Below are 18,749 nucleotides of genomic sequence, written 5' to 3'. Positions count from 1 at the left end.
TATGATAGGAATTTTATTTTATCTTACAACTCTATTGCTTTGAAACAAAATCCTACATATTGCTTGTTTGCTTACCACGACTTTATGGTCGGATATTTTTATAACTGTACTTCGCTTGGTATTTATATTCAATCATGGCTTTGTCGAAGATACACACAAGATTATTCATGAATTCTATACTGTGACTAAAATAACATGTTTAACTGCTGCATTTTAAACGAAATATGCTCGTAGTGGCCTTTATCTACAAAAGGTCAGCTAGCATAGGAAACCCACGTTCGTTCAACACGTCGTACAGGTCACCCACTGTTATGTGGCGCTGTTTAGCAATAAAGGCCAGAGCAGCATCAAGTGGGTTCAAAGTACGTTTGTCAAGGAAACGAATCTCTTGTGGAGTCAAGCCCAGAGCCTCGGCAACTACCTTCCAATCTTCTCCGCCTGGTCAAAAAAAAGTCAAACATACCTGTAAACAGGCTAAGCTACCTATTTGTAAACTAATTATTTACAAGGCTAAAAAAATTGTTTAAAAATTTTTTAAAAGTAAAAAAAAAAACGTTTTTTGATTTAGCCTTAATCGTCATCAGGGTAACTTGTCCTCCATTAAAATTAAGTTGGAAACAGTTTTCCATAATGCAGGCTGCCTGGTGTTTATTAAGCTGGACATTATTAATTTTTTATCATATTTATTCGTTTGTTTCATTTCATTGGTCTGCATCGGGCCAAAGTTTCCTATCTTGCTGGAACTTATCCCGTTTTCTGTAACCTTCCCTAGATGGGAAACTAGTCCACCCCACCTCTCCACAAACATCATTAAATTCGCTGACGGTACCCGTTTATTCACCTGTGTGGAGATAGGCACTGGGGAGTAAAGTGTTTTTCCCAATAAGACAATGTAATAACCTTGGCCAGGGCTCGAACCCGGACCGCTGGATCCGGATTCCAGCGCACTAACCATTTAGCCATCACACTATCTACTCTTTTTTACATTTTTATACGGGCATTTAAATACGGGATATTACTATTAAGTTTGCATTGAAAGAATTTTGTTTGTATTTTCATATTTGCTTGAGTTTTCAGTTTTGTTGCATGCACGAAATGCAAAACACATGATCTTTCAACAGTTAGCCCTAGCCATGCAGACGAATCGTGTCTTGAGTTAATGATATGTTACTGTCCGACATCTGATCTAAACAACAAGAAACACTTACCACACAAGTCGATTGTAAGTTCCCTTCCCTTGGAATGAGGGATACCGCGGACATCAAGGTTTTCAGGCAACAAAGGACCTGAAAAAGGCAAAGGGTGATGTCACAAAAAATTATACCCCTCGTTCCTGTGGGCCCGGACGCAGGACGTTGGACTGCAAACTTAAACACGTGATCTAAGCTCAGACACGGTTGGTACCTGGGTGATTAAGAAATAGCTGAAGGCTGCACTGCTTATAACAAAGGTAAAACTGGCTAAGTAAACTATAAGTACCTTGACTAATAAAATTCGATTGGTTATCAGAAACTTAAAACTGTAATTCCCTTTTTTGGATCGTAGTCTACTTTTTTTATTTCTTCTTTTTTCCATTTTTCTTTAGCACAACTTACAATGACAGACTTACCCGTCGTTCCAGCTGGTGTAATCTCTCTCAAATGTTCGAACACGTCAAGCCTGTTTGAATCTTTAGCTTTCCTTGCCAAGGAACGGATCACTGTTTTGGTCTCAGGCTTAGGCTCTTCCAGAGAGGCTTGGTCTAACTGCATCATCTCTCCCAGCTGAAGTACAACCTCTTTGGCATCACATGACTGCGACAAAAGGGATTCTTGAACCTCACCAGGAAGGGCAACCTCTTTACTTGCTACGGATAAAGGATTGTTCACGAAATTTAAGCAGTACACAGGGTTTGAGAGAGATAAGTAAGAGATAGCCGCGAGATCATCGTGTATTGGAATTCCACAATAATTTTACAAAAGGGCTCGCTTTGGCTCCTTCTACCTAGATGGTCTGATTTGACTTTTCCTTACTTTTTTTTCAAGTTAGAGCGGTTTTCACTTGAGTGTAGAAAGTAAATTGCGTTTGCTTTAGTTTTGCATTACTATGCTCAGTGATTGGCTTAAAAATCTCGCGCCACTTTCACAGCCAATCAGAACTAAAACCAAAACCAATCGTGACTCGCTCGCGTACGTTTTCCCGCGCTTCGTGCCAGCTACATGTATTTGCTTTGAGTTTCGATTGGTTCACTGGATTGTCTGTGTCCATTGTAATTGGCCGGAGAAATTACTTTGGTTTTGGTTTTACGACACTCAATTGAAAACTGCTCTATAGCTTGCAATTGAACTTATGCTAACTGTTGTGTTTCTTAAAATATGTGCAACAATAAAAATCTACAATTTTACCGAGCTTCCTTATCTGATCTATTATAAAACGAGTAACAAGTGAGGCACTATTGAAATCACCGGTCTCTAAGGGTTACAATAAAAGGTAACATTGCCTTAACTTTAGAGGTACAGGAAAACGTCTGTAAGAATTATTCTATGATAACAGAAACAACAATCAAAATATGCTACCTTTTGCAGAAGCTGTATTGCTGCCATCATGTTCATTAGCTGTAAGCTAAAGTATTCAAACGAAACAGAAATGAAGAACATTCTTAATAACAATAGTATTTCTTAAATCGTTTAATCCAGGACATGAAATAAACAAAGAATACCGCATAAACAAATGAGCAACCCCAAAATGATGCCACCGTAGAAAGTAAATGTACGTACGCGTTTTACATTTTTCTTACCGATTTTATTTAAAGAACGTAGTCATTTTCGATCATTTACCGGACAAACATCTTAAGACAAATCTAACATTACTAGACAAACATCTTTAGACAAATCAAATTTTAGATTATTTACCTGATCTCTTCGAGGTAACAACCATGGTGCAAACTGTTCGATTGGAACTCTGTTATTCTGTGCAACGGCAGACTTCGTGCAAGTGATACTCTTGGTGTTGCATAGCTGTGTCTCGGACCAGAAGTGCAAGCACTCCTCTTGCTTGCAACCTTGTGCACAATGTGTGCGACAGTAGTTTACGGAACCTCCTTCACAACAGACTGGACAGATGAAACTCACTTCATATCTCATGTTCTTAAGCCAGCAGAACTCGTTGCGCATGGACTCAAGCATCAATCCCAGCTGCCTACTCACTGCACGAGCACACGTCACATCAAAGGTGTCTTGGCTGGCATCGGCAGACAGAGTCAACTTTGATTGTAAACTGTCTGCCAATTCATGACTGGCATTCCCTCGATGAACAACGACTTCGGTGGAAAATGAATGGCATAGGAGGATAACAGAGCAGTTTTCCTCTTCAGAGGTGTAAAATCTGGCGAAATTGCGGTACAACTGAGGGGCCACTGGACTCTCACATTCGTCTCTGACCCACTGAAAGAACTGCAGCACCAATCGGGGGAAAAAGCCAGGTGGAACATGACCAGATTCGAATTTAAGAAAAAGTGAAGGTAAATGTGCAGACTTTATCAACTCTACGATACCCCCTGGCGGATGAGACATCAACATGGATGGAACCAGGTATTTCTTACCGCACAAAGCATCAGATGATGGCAACGGACAAACCAAGCTGAATTTCTCCATGATCGCAATAAGACTCTCAGGGGTTTCTTTGCTGTCAAATAAAGGACCCCAAACATGTTCTAGAAGTTTGTCTTCTAGGATTCCTTCTCTCTCAAGCTTACACCACAGCTTTTTAAATCTCTTCTCTTTACCGTGATATGGCCTGATGGTTATTACCTCCTTGAACACGTCAATCAACCATTGAGGATTTAAGACGACCAACCTGTTCAGCTCCGGAGTGTCATCAAAGTGAATTAAAATTCTCTGGTCATGCAAAAAGTTCAGAAGTGTATGGAATTGTTTATCATCAGTAATACCACATACTTCAGACGCAATTTGCTTTGCACTGTCGAGAGGGATCCATTTGTACCCATCTTCTTTCATGACTTGAAGAGCCTTCTCATATCTTAACCACTTGATTGGAATGGATTGTTTCATCTGTGGCAATTCCTTAGCAACGTCAAGTAGTTCCTCACGCAAACGTACGACTTCTGAACACTCACATTCATGACCAGACTTGGTGTTATCCACGACAAAGACATCGTCATATAAATGGCTCCTGTATGGCTTGGTCTGTAGAGAACCAAATACTTTATTGGCTAGTGTACTAGGATCACCACCACCGTGAGGTTTGTCAGCATGAGTGCACACCAAGAAAACAGGGGGAAGCTTCTCCGGCAAAACTTCATGTTTAGGACCTTGTTGATTACTGTTATCTTCAATGGCTAGAGAGGCTACAGACGACATCCAAAAATCAACATAATCCAAATTGGTTCTGAAATCAAAGCAGTCCTTGGATTTCGTGAACATTCCTTGCTTCATAACTGATTTGGCCCTGTCATGTGGATTTCGGCTTAGGTCATTAACTAAAAGAAAGATAGCTCTTGAAGTGAGAAAGAGTGGGTGTGTGGTATAGTAAACGGACTGGCCACCAAAATCCCAGAAAACGGAATAGATGTTATCTTCGTCTTCTTCTTCATCAACTTCTTGTAGCAACATTTCAACCAAAGTCGCTATATCTTCTGGCACTTCTGGTATGTTGTCACTGAGCTCTGGATCTGTGAATGGCTCAACTCCTGACGTCACAGTAGACCTTGCTTCTTCCAAGAGTTCGAAGAATTTAGCAGTGTCATGACTACTTGCGATGGGCACATCTGAACTTGGAGACAGTGGGGCAAAATCGTTGTTTCCAATTGCCACGTCTGTGTCATTTTGGAGAATCTCTCCAGTCTGTGTAGACTCTGAAATGCTTTCCTTGGAAGTGCATTTTTCTTGTCTTAACGTTTCGACAGTCAGTCGTGCTGCATGCCGTTCATAAGATACAGACATCTCACAGTCGTTTTCATTGTCCTTTTCCCCTGCTTTCCAAACTTCAGTTGACACTTGGAAGTAAGACGGATTAGCATCTATTCCTACAGTACTGTCTTCATCTGGGTTGAAAGGTTTTCCCATGAGTGACTTCTTTAAGCTGGTCTTCCCCGAGCAGTCCTGTCCAATCAGCATGACTGGTACCCTCTTGACACATGTTCTTCCTTCAGCAATGGCCTTGTTATAGGCTTCCAAAGCCAAAGGTCCTCGTGCAAGAATTTCTGGAGGCACTTCTGTGAAAATAAACATTAGGTATATAGAGCTCACTTTTCTTTTTAAAAGGGGTTATTCACTAACAAATGCAATTCATGTCTCGCAGAACCTTGTGGTAGGTACGGGGGCATTTGGAGGAGGCCCGTGTAGGGAATTTCATTTCTACTGACAATTTGCATGTAAACGAATTGCAAGGTGAGTGGTTATCGAGTTTACAGAAGTTTGTTAGGGCTCTTTCCACCTCCTGTCTGCATTGCTATTAAAGTGGGACAGGCTTTACAGCGGTGTACCGCACAATCAACTGCTTGCCACAAAAATATCCTTACATGGTTTGTTAACAGGGTGACAAAAAACACAGAAGAGACATCAACCCTTAGCTTGCCCTACTGGCAGAAGTGTTCAAGCTGTTTGGAAACAGCGCTTACAGTTAGCTGATTGAAGCTGTCAACCATCACACCACGGTGACTTTCACAAAGGATGACAGTGCGATAGACAAGGCCCTGTGTTCAGTGTGGTTTCATGACCTTGATGAGATTGGTGGTGCATGTAAGATCTAGCTCAAAAAAGTAAGGTTACCATTTAGCAACCTTCCAAATCAATATTGTTGTCTATCAGCTTGCCAAGCTGTGGGTGTTGGAGTTTACGAGAGGCACAATTTGGAGCTAATTCAGAATGACACAGGCAGCTTGCACTCTGGGCTTTCATGCAACAAACTAGAAGAAGCCAATGGGGCGAGTTTAATAAAAACGAGTGGCTGGCTTGGAGCTGGCAGAACCAGGTTTGTTCCAGCTTGAGTGTGAGGGCACACGGTATTGCTCTATGCAGCAAGTGCTTTTTCATGGAAAACGAAGACATCAGCAAGATGAAGCTATCTCCTAAAAGGGGTTTCAAAGCGGCAAAATCAATTGAACTGGGAGGGGCATCAAGTGCTGTTAGTCGGTGCCAAGGACAATGTCAAGAAACGAGGGCTCAAAATGAGCAAAGGAACCATGTGTAAACACGATCTGAAAAAAAAAATAGGTCTGAGCACCTATAACATACACTTGAGCTGAGCTGATCTGAGCACCTATTACAACAAGATGGAATCCACACAGGGCCCATAGAGAAACATCTCAATAACAAGCAAGATTAGCCAGCTGTAACTGAGTGTCACGGGATGCAAAATTTTTTTGGGATCACTTTCTTGGGGAGCTTGGAAACCAGGCTCGATTTGGTAGCCAAGTCTTCTCATCACAAAGACCTTGGCCTTGACCGGTGGCGCATCTGCATCTGCGTGCCTTCGAACTAACCTGGTTGATAGAGATAGCGAGTCTACAAACTAGAGGGTTTTTTTTTTCGTTCACTCCAACAGGCCTCGAGTATTTTGTAGAGGGCTTGGAAGGAACATTGCAGCCTTTTCTTTGATGGTTTTGGCAGGTTTTTTGTCTGTCGGACAAGGGACTTAGTTTTTAAAGTGGCAACAACTTCAGGGAACCAAGCCACCCACCCAGTCTACTACTGGCTAGATGGCAGACAAATTTCGACACTGTATTTGTAACTTAACTGGCACCCAGCCAGTGTGAGGCTGAACCTTTCAATTCAACGATTGCCTGGTCTAAGTGAATGACAACACGCCCACCATGAATGCTAACTTGGTGGTTTTTCACTCTCTTTCGTAACATTGCCCATGAGCTTTTTCCCGGACCCAACCTGCAGCAGTTGCGGCCAATGCAGAGGGCCACGTTTGCAAATCTTTTGAAAAGCTTTTCCAACCTCGGCAGATTCTTTTAAAGAAATTTGTTTGGCCACTTTGTAGTGCATGGCCACAACAACAATGGTCAGTTCGTATTTGAAGACTTTGTGGAAGTTTGTCTTGCCGCAAAAAAGCCTGCTTGGCGCATCGAGTAAAGTCACTCCACATCAAATTTTGGCCAAAAAAATGTAGCATAACACGGGAAGGAGAGGACCTGCTTGGCCAGCCATTGCTTTGCAACATCTTCAGGGACCATAGTCGCCATGGCGAGCTTCTTTATAACAGCAATACTTTTTCAGCACCCTTGTGGGCTATATTACAACAACACACATGTTTTGCCTTGGGGTATTCCTTTTTCACTACAGTGGCAAATTCCAAACAGCAATCGTGAGGTAAGTCAGTAAGAGTAATCTTTATTGAGGAAAAACCAATTTCACCTTATGGTGGTTTACAGATGGTCCTCGAATGAAAAATTTACAAAATAAAAATTGGTGGCAGGATCCAGCAGTTAAAATCGACCTTGTCATTCCAAGTCCCTCCCAAGGTTAAACATGAAAGGTGTAAGGGTAAATTCTTGTTCATGGGTAAAATGAGTTAAGGATTTCAAAGGTACTGAGGTACGAACGACCGGGCAAAAGTTCGGACCATGCATACGTATCCATAGTCCCCCCCCCCCCCCCGCCCCCAAGATCATGGTTTGTGAAATAAAAGGAGATTGAGTAAATTGGGAAATGGGCAATTAGATGGCAAGAGAAATTTATAAAAAAATCACCATAAAAATTTTGTACGTACCATCCGCAAAGTCAGCACCCTCTTGTCCACTGACTCTCTCCAGAGCTCGCTCTTGTCCGTTTTCTTTTTGTTTCATGGCCTTTGAATTAAAAAGATTAAAAATTCATGTTAACAAAGGAAGTGCTTTTCACTTCTTGCCATCCCATCAATCCCTCTTGCCACCATACAGAAGTCACGTTCGTTAATAAAGTTATTGTTTTCATTTTTCGATGCAAAAAAAACCAACTTAAAATCGAAAGAAAACTTTAGAATATAAGTTTACCTAACGAGCAAGAAGATAATAAAAAACATAATAATAAAGACCGGAAGAAAATTTGTTGAAGATTCTAAAGTTTGACATGAATTGTGCAACTAGACTGAAAGGGTCAATAACGTGAGGCTGGACAAAAAACTTCATCAAGTCCACGACATCTGATACACTTTAAAATTAAGTACAAAGATTCTGGCCATAGATGCTGCACATTTTTTTTCCAACTTAAAGAGCATGGGCCGCAGTAGCAGCTGTGGCAAAGAATAGGGACAAGTGGAGAGCATGAATGTCTGGCCCTATCCCCCACCCGGGGGCAAGGAACTAGAAAGTTAAAAAGCAAAAACCGATTAGTTAATGTTTAACCTCTGTTTTTGGCTTGGAAAGTAAGGTGTGGTACAGACAAAAACCTTTAGGAAAAATGTCACTTGAGAAACACAAAAGTCCCAGCGAGGTTCTCGTGAGTCATGCAGCTTGCGTGAGCTCTCACAGTGTATCAAAATTTCCCTCATTGCTTCATCTCTTGATTTAATCCCATGCCTGAACAAATGCCCGCTAAGGGTTTGCAAATACTCTACTTATATTTTGTAAACTCAAACTAGTTGAACGGCATATAAAATAAATTCATTTGTTTTGGTTAATTTAGTTAGTTCACACTAAATTAAAGCAAAGAGCATGGTATTCGAAAGGTCAAATATGTAATAGCTCCTGATAAATAAAAATGAAAAGTTGCGTGAAAAGGAGTCAGCTCGTGGTTCTGAAACGATTTACAACCAAAACGAAATCTTGAAAAACATCCCAAGCAAATTATGAACTAGACCCCGCCTGGCCCCCTGGCTTTCACAATAGAACTGGCAACAGTTCTTCGTTCAAACTTTACCTACTGGTTGTTAATCTTAAAGGAACTTTATTTTGAAATAAGAAGAGAAGCTGCATTATTTGTCTAGGAACAGGAAGACCTTGAATATACCCCAGAACTCCTTACAATATCAGCTTTCGGAAACATTGTTATTTCAACCGTTCACTTCACATTTGGTGAGGGCAGAAAATATAAGGAGAAAGAAAGAGCGAAAATATAACTTGAGATGTATCACATCGACTTAAGGAACAATTTAATAAATGTTTTGTGATTAAGGCACACAGTCTCAATCAACACTGATTTAACTTTTTCCTCGCATGCAGTGATCTTGTGTTTAACATTACATTAACACGAGTACTGGCTTCGTCCACATTTCTGTTGATTACTTATTTTTCTACAATAGGAAATTGTTTTTATTTATTTTATAAAAAGAAGGTGACTGCTCGCGAGCCAATCCATAAAATTACGCAATTCATCAGTCAATCTCAAAGAATGAGACAATCCAGGTCCAACCTTTTCTGATTCATCTGCATGCTGTTCTTTATCACTGTCCTCTCTTTCTGTCTTAATGGCTTGCTCATCATCATCATCTTGCTTCTCCTTTTCTTTTTTGTCCTCCCCAGAAGGCTCGTCCTTGGCATTGCGCTTTAACAAGACTTGTGCAATGCACTCTCTGATTGCCTTTGTAACTGCTTTCTTGTCTTTGTCAAAAACAAACCCTTGTCGGACCTGGCAAAACATAAAGACAAAAACTACAAGTTCTGATTTACAGCCACAAACAAACAATGTAAATGAAATGAATAAATGTGAGAAAGGCTTGCTCTCAGCAAGCCTTCGTATTAAAATTACAGTCAAACTGCCACCAACTTTCACCTCTCTATAAAAGGCACCTTTTCTAAAACGGTCAGGTTTTTTCATCCCAACCATAAACCTCACCCTTCCAAAAGTCAGAGTTGATTCTGCTTGAGGGTGGCCATTGTAGAGATCGAGGTTCAACTGTATAAATTATTCCATTTTGTCTTGGAACTATCAGCTGATAGTTCCTTGACAGAAACACTCTATTGTTTAAGAGCGAAATTCTCTATCTTTTTAGAATTTTCGGACAAAAAGGTTAAAATCGAATTTTTTTTTATTACGCCAAAAAGACCCTTTGGGTGAACTATTTTTGAAAATATTATGTAAAACTTCCAGCGAGTTCAATTTTTTTGAGAAAACGAGGAAAGTTTGTAATTCGAGCTCATGCTGTCTGAACGCCGAGGAAAACTAATTAATTGACAGCAATTTCGTGGCATTTTCGATGCGCTCGTTCTCAACTTCAGAAACTTGCCTTGAGTTCATTTTTACATGAGTATTTAACCATCCCTAGGTCTTCCTTTTAAACAGAAAATCTTCCTGAAATATGTAATTGTTGACACATTTTCACCGCATTAAAAATTCTATCAATCGCAATTTAATTTACACACCGAATTTGACCTAACTTCAGAGGGCTAGAACACCAAGGGTATACGCTTCTATCGGTAAAACATGGGTTTTTTGAAAAGCCCTATTCTTCCTCCTTATCATATCCAAAGCGTTAGTTTGGCCCGTAAAAAGTGAGTGCGCTAGCACGAAAAATATACAGGCATTTTTCACATGTTTCCGCCATAATTTCCATTCTGCAGTCAACCGGATAATGTCGAACTTAATTGTTAAAACGAATTAAATTTGGTCTTATGCTTCGCCGTTATCAGTTTCAATGACTTTAATTTTTTGCTACAAAACTACAATATCTCAATTTTTAACAGAAAGGAACAGTTTTAATAAAAAGAAATAAATAAAGCAACAAACAAGACATGCTCACCTTCATTGTGCCGCCGTTAATTTATGCGAGGGAAGATAATTGTCGCTGTACATGTATGTTGTTTTCATTTCCACTGAAGTGTTTCCTTGCACTTCTCAGTTTTTAAATATAAGAATACCCTTTTTACGCATACACATCTCAATTTAGACGACATTCCTGAAATTTAGCAAGAATCTTATCCACCAAAACGGCAAATTCGTGCTATGTGCTGTTTGACTATACTCGTCACGCAAGAGAATTTATTGATATCATATTTCCAACACAAGTTGACGTGACGTAGGGACGGACCATTGAAATAACCGGTGGGGTGTTGACTTTTTCCAAAAAAAACTGTTTCAAGAAAAAAGGGATGTGACATAGTGCATTGTTGAAAAAACAAATAATGCAAAGAAAGAACCAAAACGAGCAGTAGTTGTCATCTTTTAGCGGAGGAGTTTGGGGGGTGGGAGAAGGTTTCGTATTAGAAATTTTGGATTTTGTGGGGTGAACAGGGGGAAAACGTTCTGATAAAGAGAGGGGAGATACATTCAACAGGCATAATCAAATCCCTCCCTGACTCAACCCCATTCAAACTGAATGGTCCTAGGAGCCCCCAAATGCCGCTTAATACAGAAAACAACTGACCAGAGAAATGAATTTCAGTTATGATATTTATAATAATTCTTGCGTTGAAATCTTACATGCGTTACGAAAAAGGCCTGTATCTTTAGGCAAAAACTGAACGTCATGCAATGCTTGTGCCCTGGAATATAATCCTACAGACAAGTAGGCCCACTAACCCCCTTCCAGCTAATGGTCACTAATAGGTCACAAACAGCAACTTAGCGGAAAATTATTAAATTAATCTATTTGCTATATGTGATAGATATAGACGTCCACTGTTCTTCTTACAGACCTGGTGAAATTTTGTCCGCGAAACAAGCCGTAGCCTGATCCCGCGGGCTTGATATAGCTTCAGGCAGTCAGTTTATAGTTCAGGTATTAGTTTTGGAGCAGCGCAAAAAATAAATAAATAAATATATCAATAAATAAATAAGTAAATAAATAATTTAATCAATATATGTGTAAAAATAATTAGAAAAGAAAGAGTTTTGGGTTGTTCTGATAGACAGAGAGAATGAATAAATTTTTCCGCTACTTCGCCTGCAGAAGACCCTTGCAACTTTTTCCGCTTGCCTTTATTCTCCTTAATCCCATTTTTTTCGTGCTCCTCCCAAAGTGTTCACCAGGGTTCTTGGTCAGCTACAAGCAAAAGAAATTAGCAATGGTCGTCCGGTTTACATTTGGCGGATAAAATTTCAGCCGCCGCATGGTTTAAATTACCGTATTTTCTCGATTAAACGCCGGCCTCGTATAAAAGCCGGGTCAAAATTGCTTATTTTTTAATAAACGCCGGGAGTGTTCGTTCGTTGCTATGAATGGCACTAGTACGGTATGCTACTTTGGAATTTTCAATGAACGCTGGCGTAACGTAGCTAGGATGGACGTTGTACAACAAAATATAACCTTATTCACCTAGCCGTTTTCGCATTCCCGTCTGTCTTACAGTGACGCATTTTCGTTCTTGTGTTAGTGCTTACAGGCGTTGAAATCACGAGAAACCCTCAGTTCGAGGCGTTTATGAACTCAAAACTTTGTATCCATAACCTTTACTTCGTGCTCTTTTGTGTAGTTAAAATACCGTTTATGTTCCTTTTGTCATAAATCATGGTTGCAATATAAACGTGTTCAATACGCAATAATGAACCTTTGGGAAACTGTAAAACTTAGATGGCCAGGGAAAGTTTTTCGGGGCAAAACGAAGAGCAAAATCGCCTTGCTTTGTAAAACTGCCCCTTGGTCTCGGAGATCGACTGAAAGCAAATCAATCTGAAAATTTGACAGAAATTTGCCTTCCGTTAATAAACGCTCGGCCCGGATTAAACCCCGGCTTCAAATAAACCGGCGCCGGGTCCACCAATCCAAGTTCGAAATAATCGCCGGGGGTGCTTAATTGAGAAAATACGGTAATACAAAAATAGGGAACATCATGATCTGACATACAAATACGAGGTGTAGCCACCCTAAATTAATGTTTTTAATGTGTACGGATACTGGATCTTTCCATAATATTCGGACAAAATTTCTTCAGACCTGTAAGAAGTATAGTTGACGTCTATTAGTGTCACACATAAATAGATCAAAATACACTGTTTTTATTTATAATAAGAAAACTATGGGGTATGCCCCCAGAACCGCTAGCAGCTCGCGCCTCCGGCGCTCACGTGCCCCTCTTCCCTTATTTTACCTTTGCTACGGCACTGACATGATCAATAGATACCCATTGCGTACTAAACGGAAATGTTAAACGATATAAACGAGTATTAGAATGTTCATAAGAATATTTTCATTCTAAATTCAGCAGAAAACCTGAGTCGAAAACAACAGATTTATCTAATGGGCGTACAATTAAATATAGACAACTGAAAGAAAGGCTGATCGTATATTACGTGAAAGGTTGACTTGGCGAGACACCACCGCGACTAGAACCGATACAGAAGATTGCAACCGCAGACAGCTTTCTCGTTCTTATTGGGACTCAATGCGGTGTAGCAAATCTAAATGACACCAGCTCGAAGAGCCAACGCAAATATATTGCCCAATAACCCGTACACTGTCTCAAGTTCCGTACTTTGTAGGAGGAGGGTGGGGGCAAACATTTTTGGCCTACTTGTCTGGAGGATTTTATTCTAGGGCACAAGCATTGGAGCGACATATGGGGGCTCCTGAAACCGTTTAGTTTGCCGATGGGGTTAAAGGGACGGGATTTGATTATGCCTGTTAAATATATTGTCCCTTTCTTTATCAGAACGTCTTCCCCTGTTCCCCCACAAAATCCAAATGTTAAATACGACCCCCCCCCCCCCACAAAAAAACAAAAAAAAAACTCCTCCTTTAAAAGATGACAACTACTTCTCGTTTTGGTTCTTTCTTTACCTTATTTTTTTTAACTATGCACTATGTCACATCCCTTTTTTCTTGAAACAGTTTTTTTGGAAAAAGTCAACACCCCACCGGTTATTTCAATGGTCCGTCCCTACGTCACGTCAACTTGTGTTGGAAATATGATATCAATAAATTCTCTTGCGTGACGAGTATAGTCAAACAGCACATAGCACGAATTTGCCGTTTTGGTGGATAAGATTCTTGCTAAATGTCAGGAATGTCGTCTAAATTGAGATGTATATGCGTAAAAAGGGTATTCTTATATTTAAAAACTGAGAAGTGCAAGGAAACGCTTCAGTGGAAATGAAAACAACATACATGTACAGCGACAATTCTCTTCCCTCGCATAAATTAACGGCGGCACAATTGCAAGGTGAGCATGTCTTGTTTGTTGCTTTATTTATTTTTTTTTATTGAAACTGTTCCTTTCTGTTAAAAATTGAGATATTGTAGTTTTGTAGCAAAAAATTAAAGTCATTGAAACTGATAACGGCGAAGCATAAGACCAAATTTAATTCGTTTTAACAATTAAGTTCGACATTATCCGGTTGACTGCAGAATGGAAATTATGGCGGAAACATGTGAAAAATGCCTGTATATTTTTCGTGCTAGCGCACTCACTTTTTACGGGCCAAACTAACGCTTTGGATATGATAAGAAGGAAGAATAGGGCTTTCAAAAGAACCCATGTTTTACCGATAGAAGCGTATACCCTTGGTGTTCTAGCCCTCTGAAGTTAGGTCAAATTCGGTGTGTAAATTAAATTGCGATCGATAGAATTTTTAACGCGGTGAAAATGTGTCAACAATTACATATTTCAGGAAGATTTTCTGTTTAAAAGGAAGACCTAGGGATGGTTAAATACTCATGTAAAAATGAACTCAAGGCAAGTTTCTGAAGTTGAGAACGAGCGCATCGAAAATGCCACGAAATTGCTGTCAATTAATTAGTTTTCCTCGGCGTTCAGACAGCATGAGCTCGAATTACAAACTTTCCTCGTTTTCTCAAAAAATTAAACTCGCTGGAAGTTTTACATAATATTTTCAAAAATAGTTTACCCAAAGGGTCTTTTTGGCGTAATAAAAAAAAATTCGATTTTAACCTTTTTGTCCGAAAATTCTAAAAAGATAGAGAATTTCGCTCTTAAGTAGTGAACTTTGTAAAGCCTTTATATTTACAATGTAAAAACACAAAGGCGAAAGTCAGACAACTTTAATGATAACAATAACAAATAATAATAACAATAATAATAATAATAATAATAATAATAATAATTTTTTTTTTTAAAAATTTTAAATTTTTTAATAAATAAACACTTTATTAACCAATTTCTAAAAGAATTACAATGATTTGACTATTCGAATAAGAACTTTATATATAAACATATTATTTACATAATAGTAAAAACAGTGTCTTTAAAAATGTAGAAAAATAGTAAAAGCGACTTCGAGAGCAATAATAAAAGAAGAACTATATATTAAAAAAAAATATTCGATCTAAATTGCAGTACGAGAATTCTCTACTTGAAAGTCCATATCATAAATGTCAATGTTCCTGTTTCTCTTTACAGTTCTTGATCCCCTTAGGCAGATTAAGGCGGATCGGAGGATCGCAAATGAGACTTTTGATCTGATCCAAGACACCGTTGTTGCGTAATCCTCCCCTTTAATAATAATAATAATAATACGATTTCTAAAGCGCCCTTTCCCAAGGGTCCAAAGGCGCTATTTACAAGTAAAAAATTAAAAAAATTGCAATTAAACATCAAAGAAGCTAAAAAATTCTATTACAAATCTCCATTTACAAAGACGACAAAGATTTGACCAACATTGTCCCCAGGTTCTTCTCCACAACAATTTTCAAAATGGGGGTTCATCGGGAGAAGACTCTAGTAAAGGCTTTTCCTATTACGTGACTTTACGTCAGAGCAAAATGGCGGCCGAAGTGAATTTGAATTTACCCAAGTGACGGTTTTAAATTAATGCAAGAGGCAGCGATGTCTTCGTAGAACTCAGTGATAGTCAGGTCGGTTAACGTAATAATCGTTACCGGCGTGATAAAAGCAGCAACTTTTGCATGCAGACTCCTTGCTATATCTTATTTAAGTTTATTTGTGGCTCCATCATAAAAGCTGTTCCGCAATGTCGTTTCGTAAGCGATCAATTAGATTTTTTGATAAAAGCCCCAATTTTTGCCTTTGGCCTCTTTTCTTTTTTTTTTTAAGTTTATCCAAGGCTCCATCCGAATTTTTTTATTTTTCTCTAAATTTAAACAAGAACGTTTTTAGCTAATTTGCATAAATTCATAAAAGCTGTTCCCCAACGTTCCGTTTCGCTGAAACGGAACGTTGCGGTGAATTAGATTTTTCAGGAGGTGTCCGTCGCTATTCAGATGCTGTTTGCACTTTGTTGACAGTTTATTTATTTTTAAGCTTTTTGTTTGATTTTCATAGTGATAAATGCGATTTCTGCCATTCTAGTCATAGTGTCAGATAATAGCTACCATTCGTGCCTTAATTGGGAACAGTGCGTTTGTGATTTTGGTACAACAATAGGGAAATAGCGTGTCTTAAACGGGATTGCGCCTTACAGAACTGTAAGTTTATCGATAATATGTCAGAAAAAGCTTTTTTGACGTTTCCATTTTAATTACATCCGATTTAAAACGTTGTAATAGTCGAACCACATGTACATGTATGCCTTTACTTTCAATTGACTAGGTAGCTTGTGCAAATTGGAATTTGCGTTGATTAAACTAGTTCAAAACAACTGGTAGATCCCGTGGACATTATTTCCTTGTGTGTCTTCAAGTCGAGTATTACCCTAAACTTTGCTAGGAAACAGTCAAAAAATCTACGAGTCAAGAAGATGCACACCAACTAAAGGTCACTTCATTGCTGTAAGAAAGACAACAATTTATTCACAATACTAGGTCACCCAAAGTGGATGCCAAGACCCTCTCTGGAAAAGAGATAACGCTTTACATGTATTTTATAAATTATTCGACGAACTTGAAGCATTTTGAAACCTACACACAACAAGATTTAGTCAAAGTACAGGCCAATTAGAAACAGAGGCCATTTGCTAAAACAATTGTCGATGGGGATGTCACTTCAGAAGACGAAAGAACAGCAGAAAATCGAAAAATCTGGTGATGAAATCAGTCAAAATAAGATATGTGGAGTGGTAGTGTGCCAGGTGAAGTGAAGTTTATTTAAACGTGAGTCTGGAAACGTTCTTATCAGTCACAACTACAAAACAACAAAGGAGAGTCCCTTAAGCTTCCTAAACGGTTATCTTCATATCATTAATTTCTCAAACTGTGTAATGTATGATCAATTATAAACCCTTTACCCTAGCTTGTGTGACACACAATTGTTCAAGGAACTGGATGACCGTACACAGCATCATAACAAGGTTTTTATAATATTTCATAGTACTATCAAAAAGGTAAAAGAATCGACACTCTACCTTAATGCTTGGATGTCACATATTGAAAACAACAAATCCTTTTAGCACAAACATTGATATTCCTTATTCAACTGTTCAACGGCTACATGCTGGAGTGTACTCTGAATTTTTGTACAGCCTACTTTCTGCTGCTTGGGGAATCGCTTATATTGATAACTGGGTTTTTGAATTGACCTGAATCAAGAGTTTCGTATAGTATCGTGTTGTGAATGTCAAAAGGAGATGTTGTTTTCTTTTTTAGTGGATCGATAAAGTTCAAAAGAGGAGTAATTATTTTGGGGGGAGGAGTCTAAATTTTTTTTTATGTTAGATGTATGCTTTTCAATTTTCGATATATTTGACAGTCTTTAGCCAGCAACGTCCCCAGCAAGCAATAAAAGGACGCATAAAGCGATCTATAGTTTTCAAATAAAGTCCAAAAAGTGACACAAGACACTAAGCCCAAAGGGCTTTTGATTTTCTTTCTCTTATTTGGCAATCAAATTAAACTGATTTTTACATTATTTATCTTTTCAAAACCTCTTCTAACGCGACTAGCCCAGTGGCTAGTGGTTCAAACATTTAACCAGCCAAACCCATTTACTAGCCGCACTAAGGACTACCCGCACTAAGGTTGAGCACTGAGGCCAGGGAACGAAATAAATTATATTATCAAGAGGTCACGGATTATGATGCATGGGCCTTACACATTGTGCAGCTATATATTTACAGAGGAGAAAAGCATGTGATGTGTAAACGTGTTAAAGCACTGTAATCTAGAAAGAATACTACCACAAGGAAAGCAAAATTTATGGTTTTCTGAAGCAAATTGAAGTATAACTTTTCTGATATGCATACAAACGTATATGTAGATACACAACGAAACGCAAACGTGACGTAGATGGGCAATTCCATGTCATGGACGTTACAATTCAGACTAATTTTTAGAACTTTAAACTTGCATTGTCTAAGAATGAAAACAAGTTTTAAAACTTTTCATTGATGTACAAGTCTCTGCACCTTAGTGTGTTAATTTGATTATTTCTTTTTTCCAGTTGACTTATTTGCGCCAGAGAAATATTGAGAAAAACGACTCTCATGGACGTTACATAAAAATCAACCACGTAATTTAGTGCATTAGCATTACTTTAAGATTCCTGTGAACTTTCAAGCATTTTCAAAATATCTTCTCCATGTCAATGTAGTTTAGTGATTGTGTTAACTGAAAATTTTGTTTTCACCTCCATTATCTTTCACAGTTTTTCTTGGAGACTAAAAATGTAAGGTCATGGACGTTACAAAAATTATCATGGACGTTACAGTATGTGAATTCTTCTTCAAGTTTACCAAATAAATTAACTTTTTTCAATTGTTGGGCTCTATCATTTGTAGTAAAACAATATTTCTTGGCAGTTGGAAATGAAATTATCTTGCTAGTTAATGTAAAACCTGTGGAATGCTCATTTATATTTTTGAGGACATTTCACGGTCCTTACATGACATATTAACCTGCATTGTCAGCAAATCTCTATCCACAAGCTTGCTGTTTATCAACCCAAACCTGTCTTTTGGAAAAAACTGTCCACTGCTATACCGCCTAACTATTTTTTACCTTTTCCAAAGACTTTGATAAAGTTTTGCCTTTTTTTCATC

The 18,749-nt window shown here is 38.7% G+C and overlaps 1 protein-coding gene across 1 annotated transcript in view; it reads right to left on the bottom strand.

Annotated features, from left to right (window-relative positions):
* The window catches only part of LOC144662989 (uncharacterized), a 220,762-nt gene that overhangs the window by 166,683 nt on the left and 35,330 nt on the right, over window positions 1–18,749 (bottom strand). Inside the window, exons 7-13 of the mRNA XM_078523911.1 lie at window positions 9,336–9,551; window positions 7,717–7,795; window positions 2,892–5,212; window positions 2,556–2,601; window positions 1,610–1,846; window positions 1,209–1,286; window positions 196–438 (exon numbers count right to left, since the gene is read on the bottom strand). Coding sequence (XP_078380037.1) covers window positions 245–438; window positions 1,209–1,286; window positions 1,610–1,846; window positions 2,556–2,601; window positions 2,892–5,212; window positions 7,717–7,795; window positions 9,336–9,551 — 3,171 coding nt within the window. The 3' untranslated portion in view covers window positions 196–244. The remainder of the gene's footprint in view (window positions 1–195; window positions 439–1,208; window positions 1,287–1,609; window positions 1,847–2,555; window positions 2,602–2,891; window positions 5,213–7,716; window positions 7,796–9,335; window positions 9,552–18,749) is intronic.

This window comes from Oculina patagonica, chromosome 8, assembly GCF_052425735.1.
Source record: "Oculina patagonica isolate OP01 chromosome 8, crgOcupat, whole genome shotgun sequence".
In the NCBI taxonomy this organism is placed as follows: domain Eukaryota; kingdom Metazoa; phylum Cnidaria; class Anthozoa; order Scleractinia; family Oculinidae; genus Oculina; species Oculina patagonica.
Note: the sequence above shows the minus strand (reverse complement) of the source record. Positions and strands in the feature narration are given on the sequence as shown.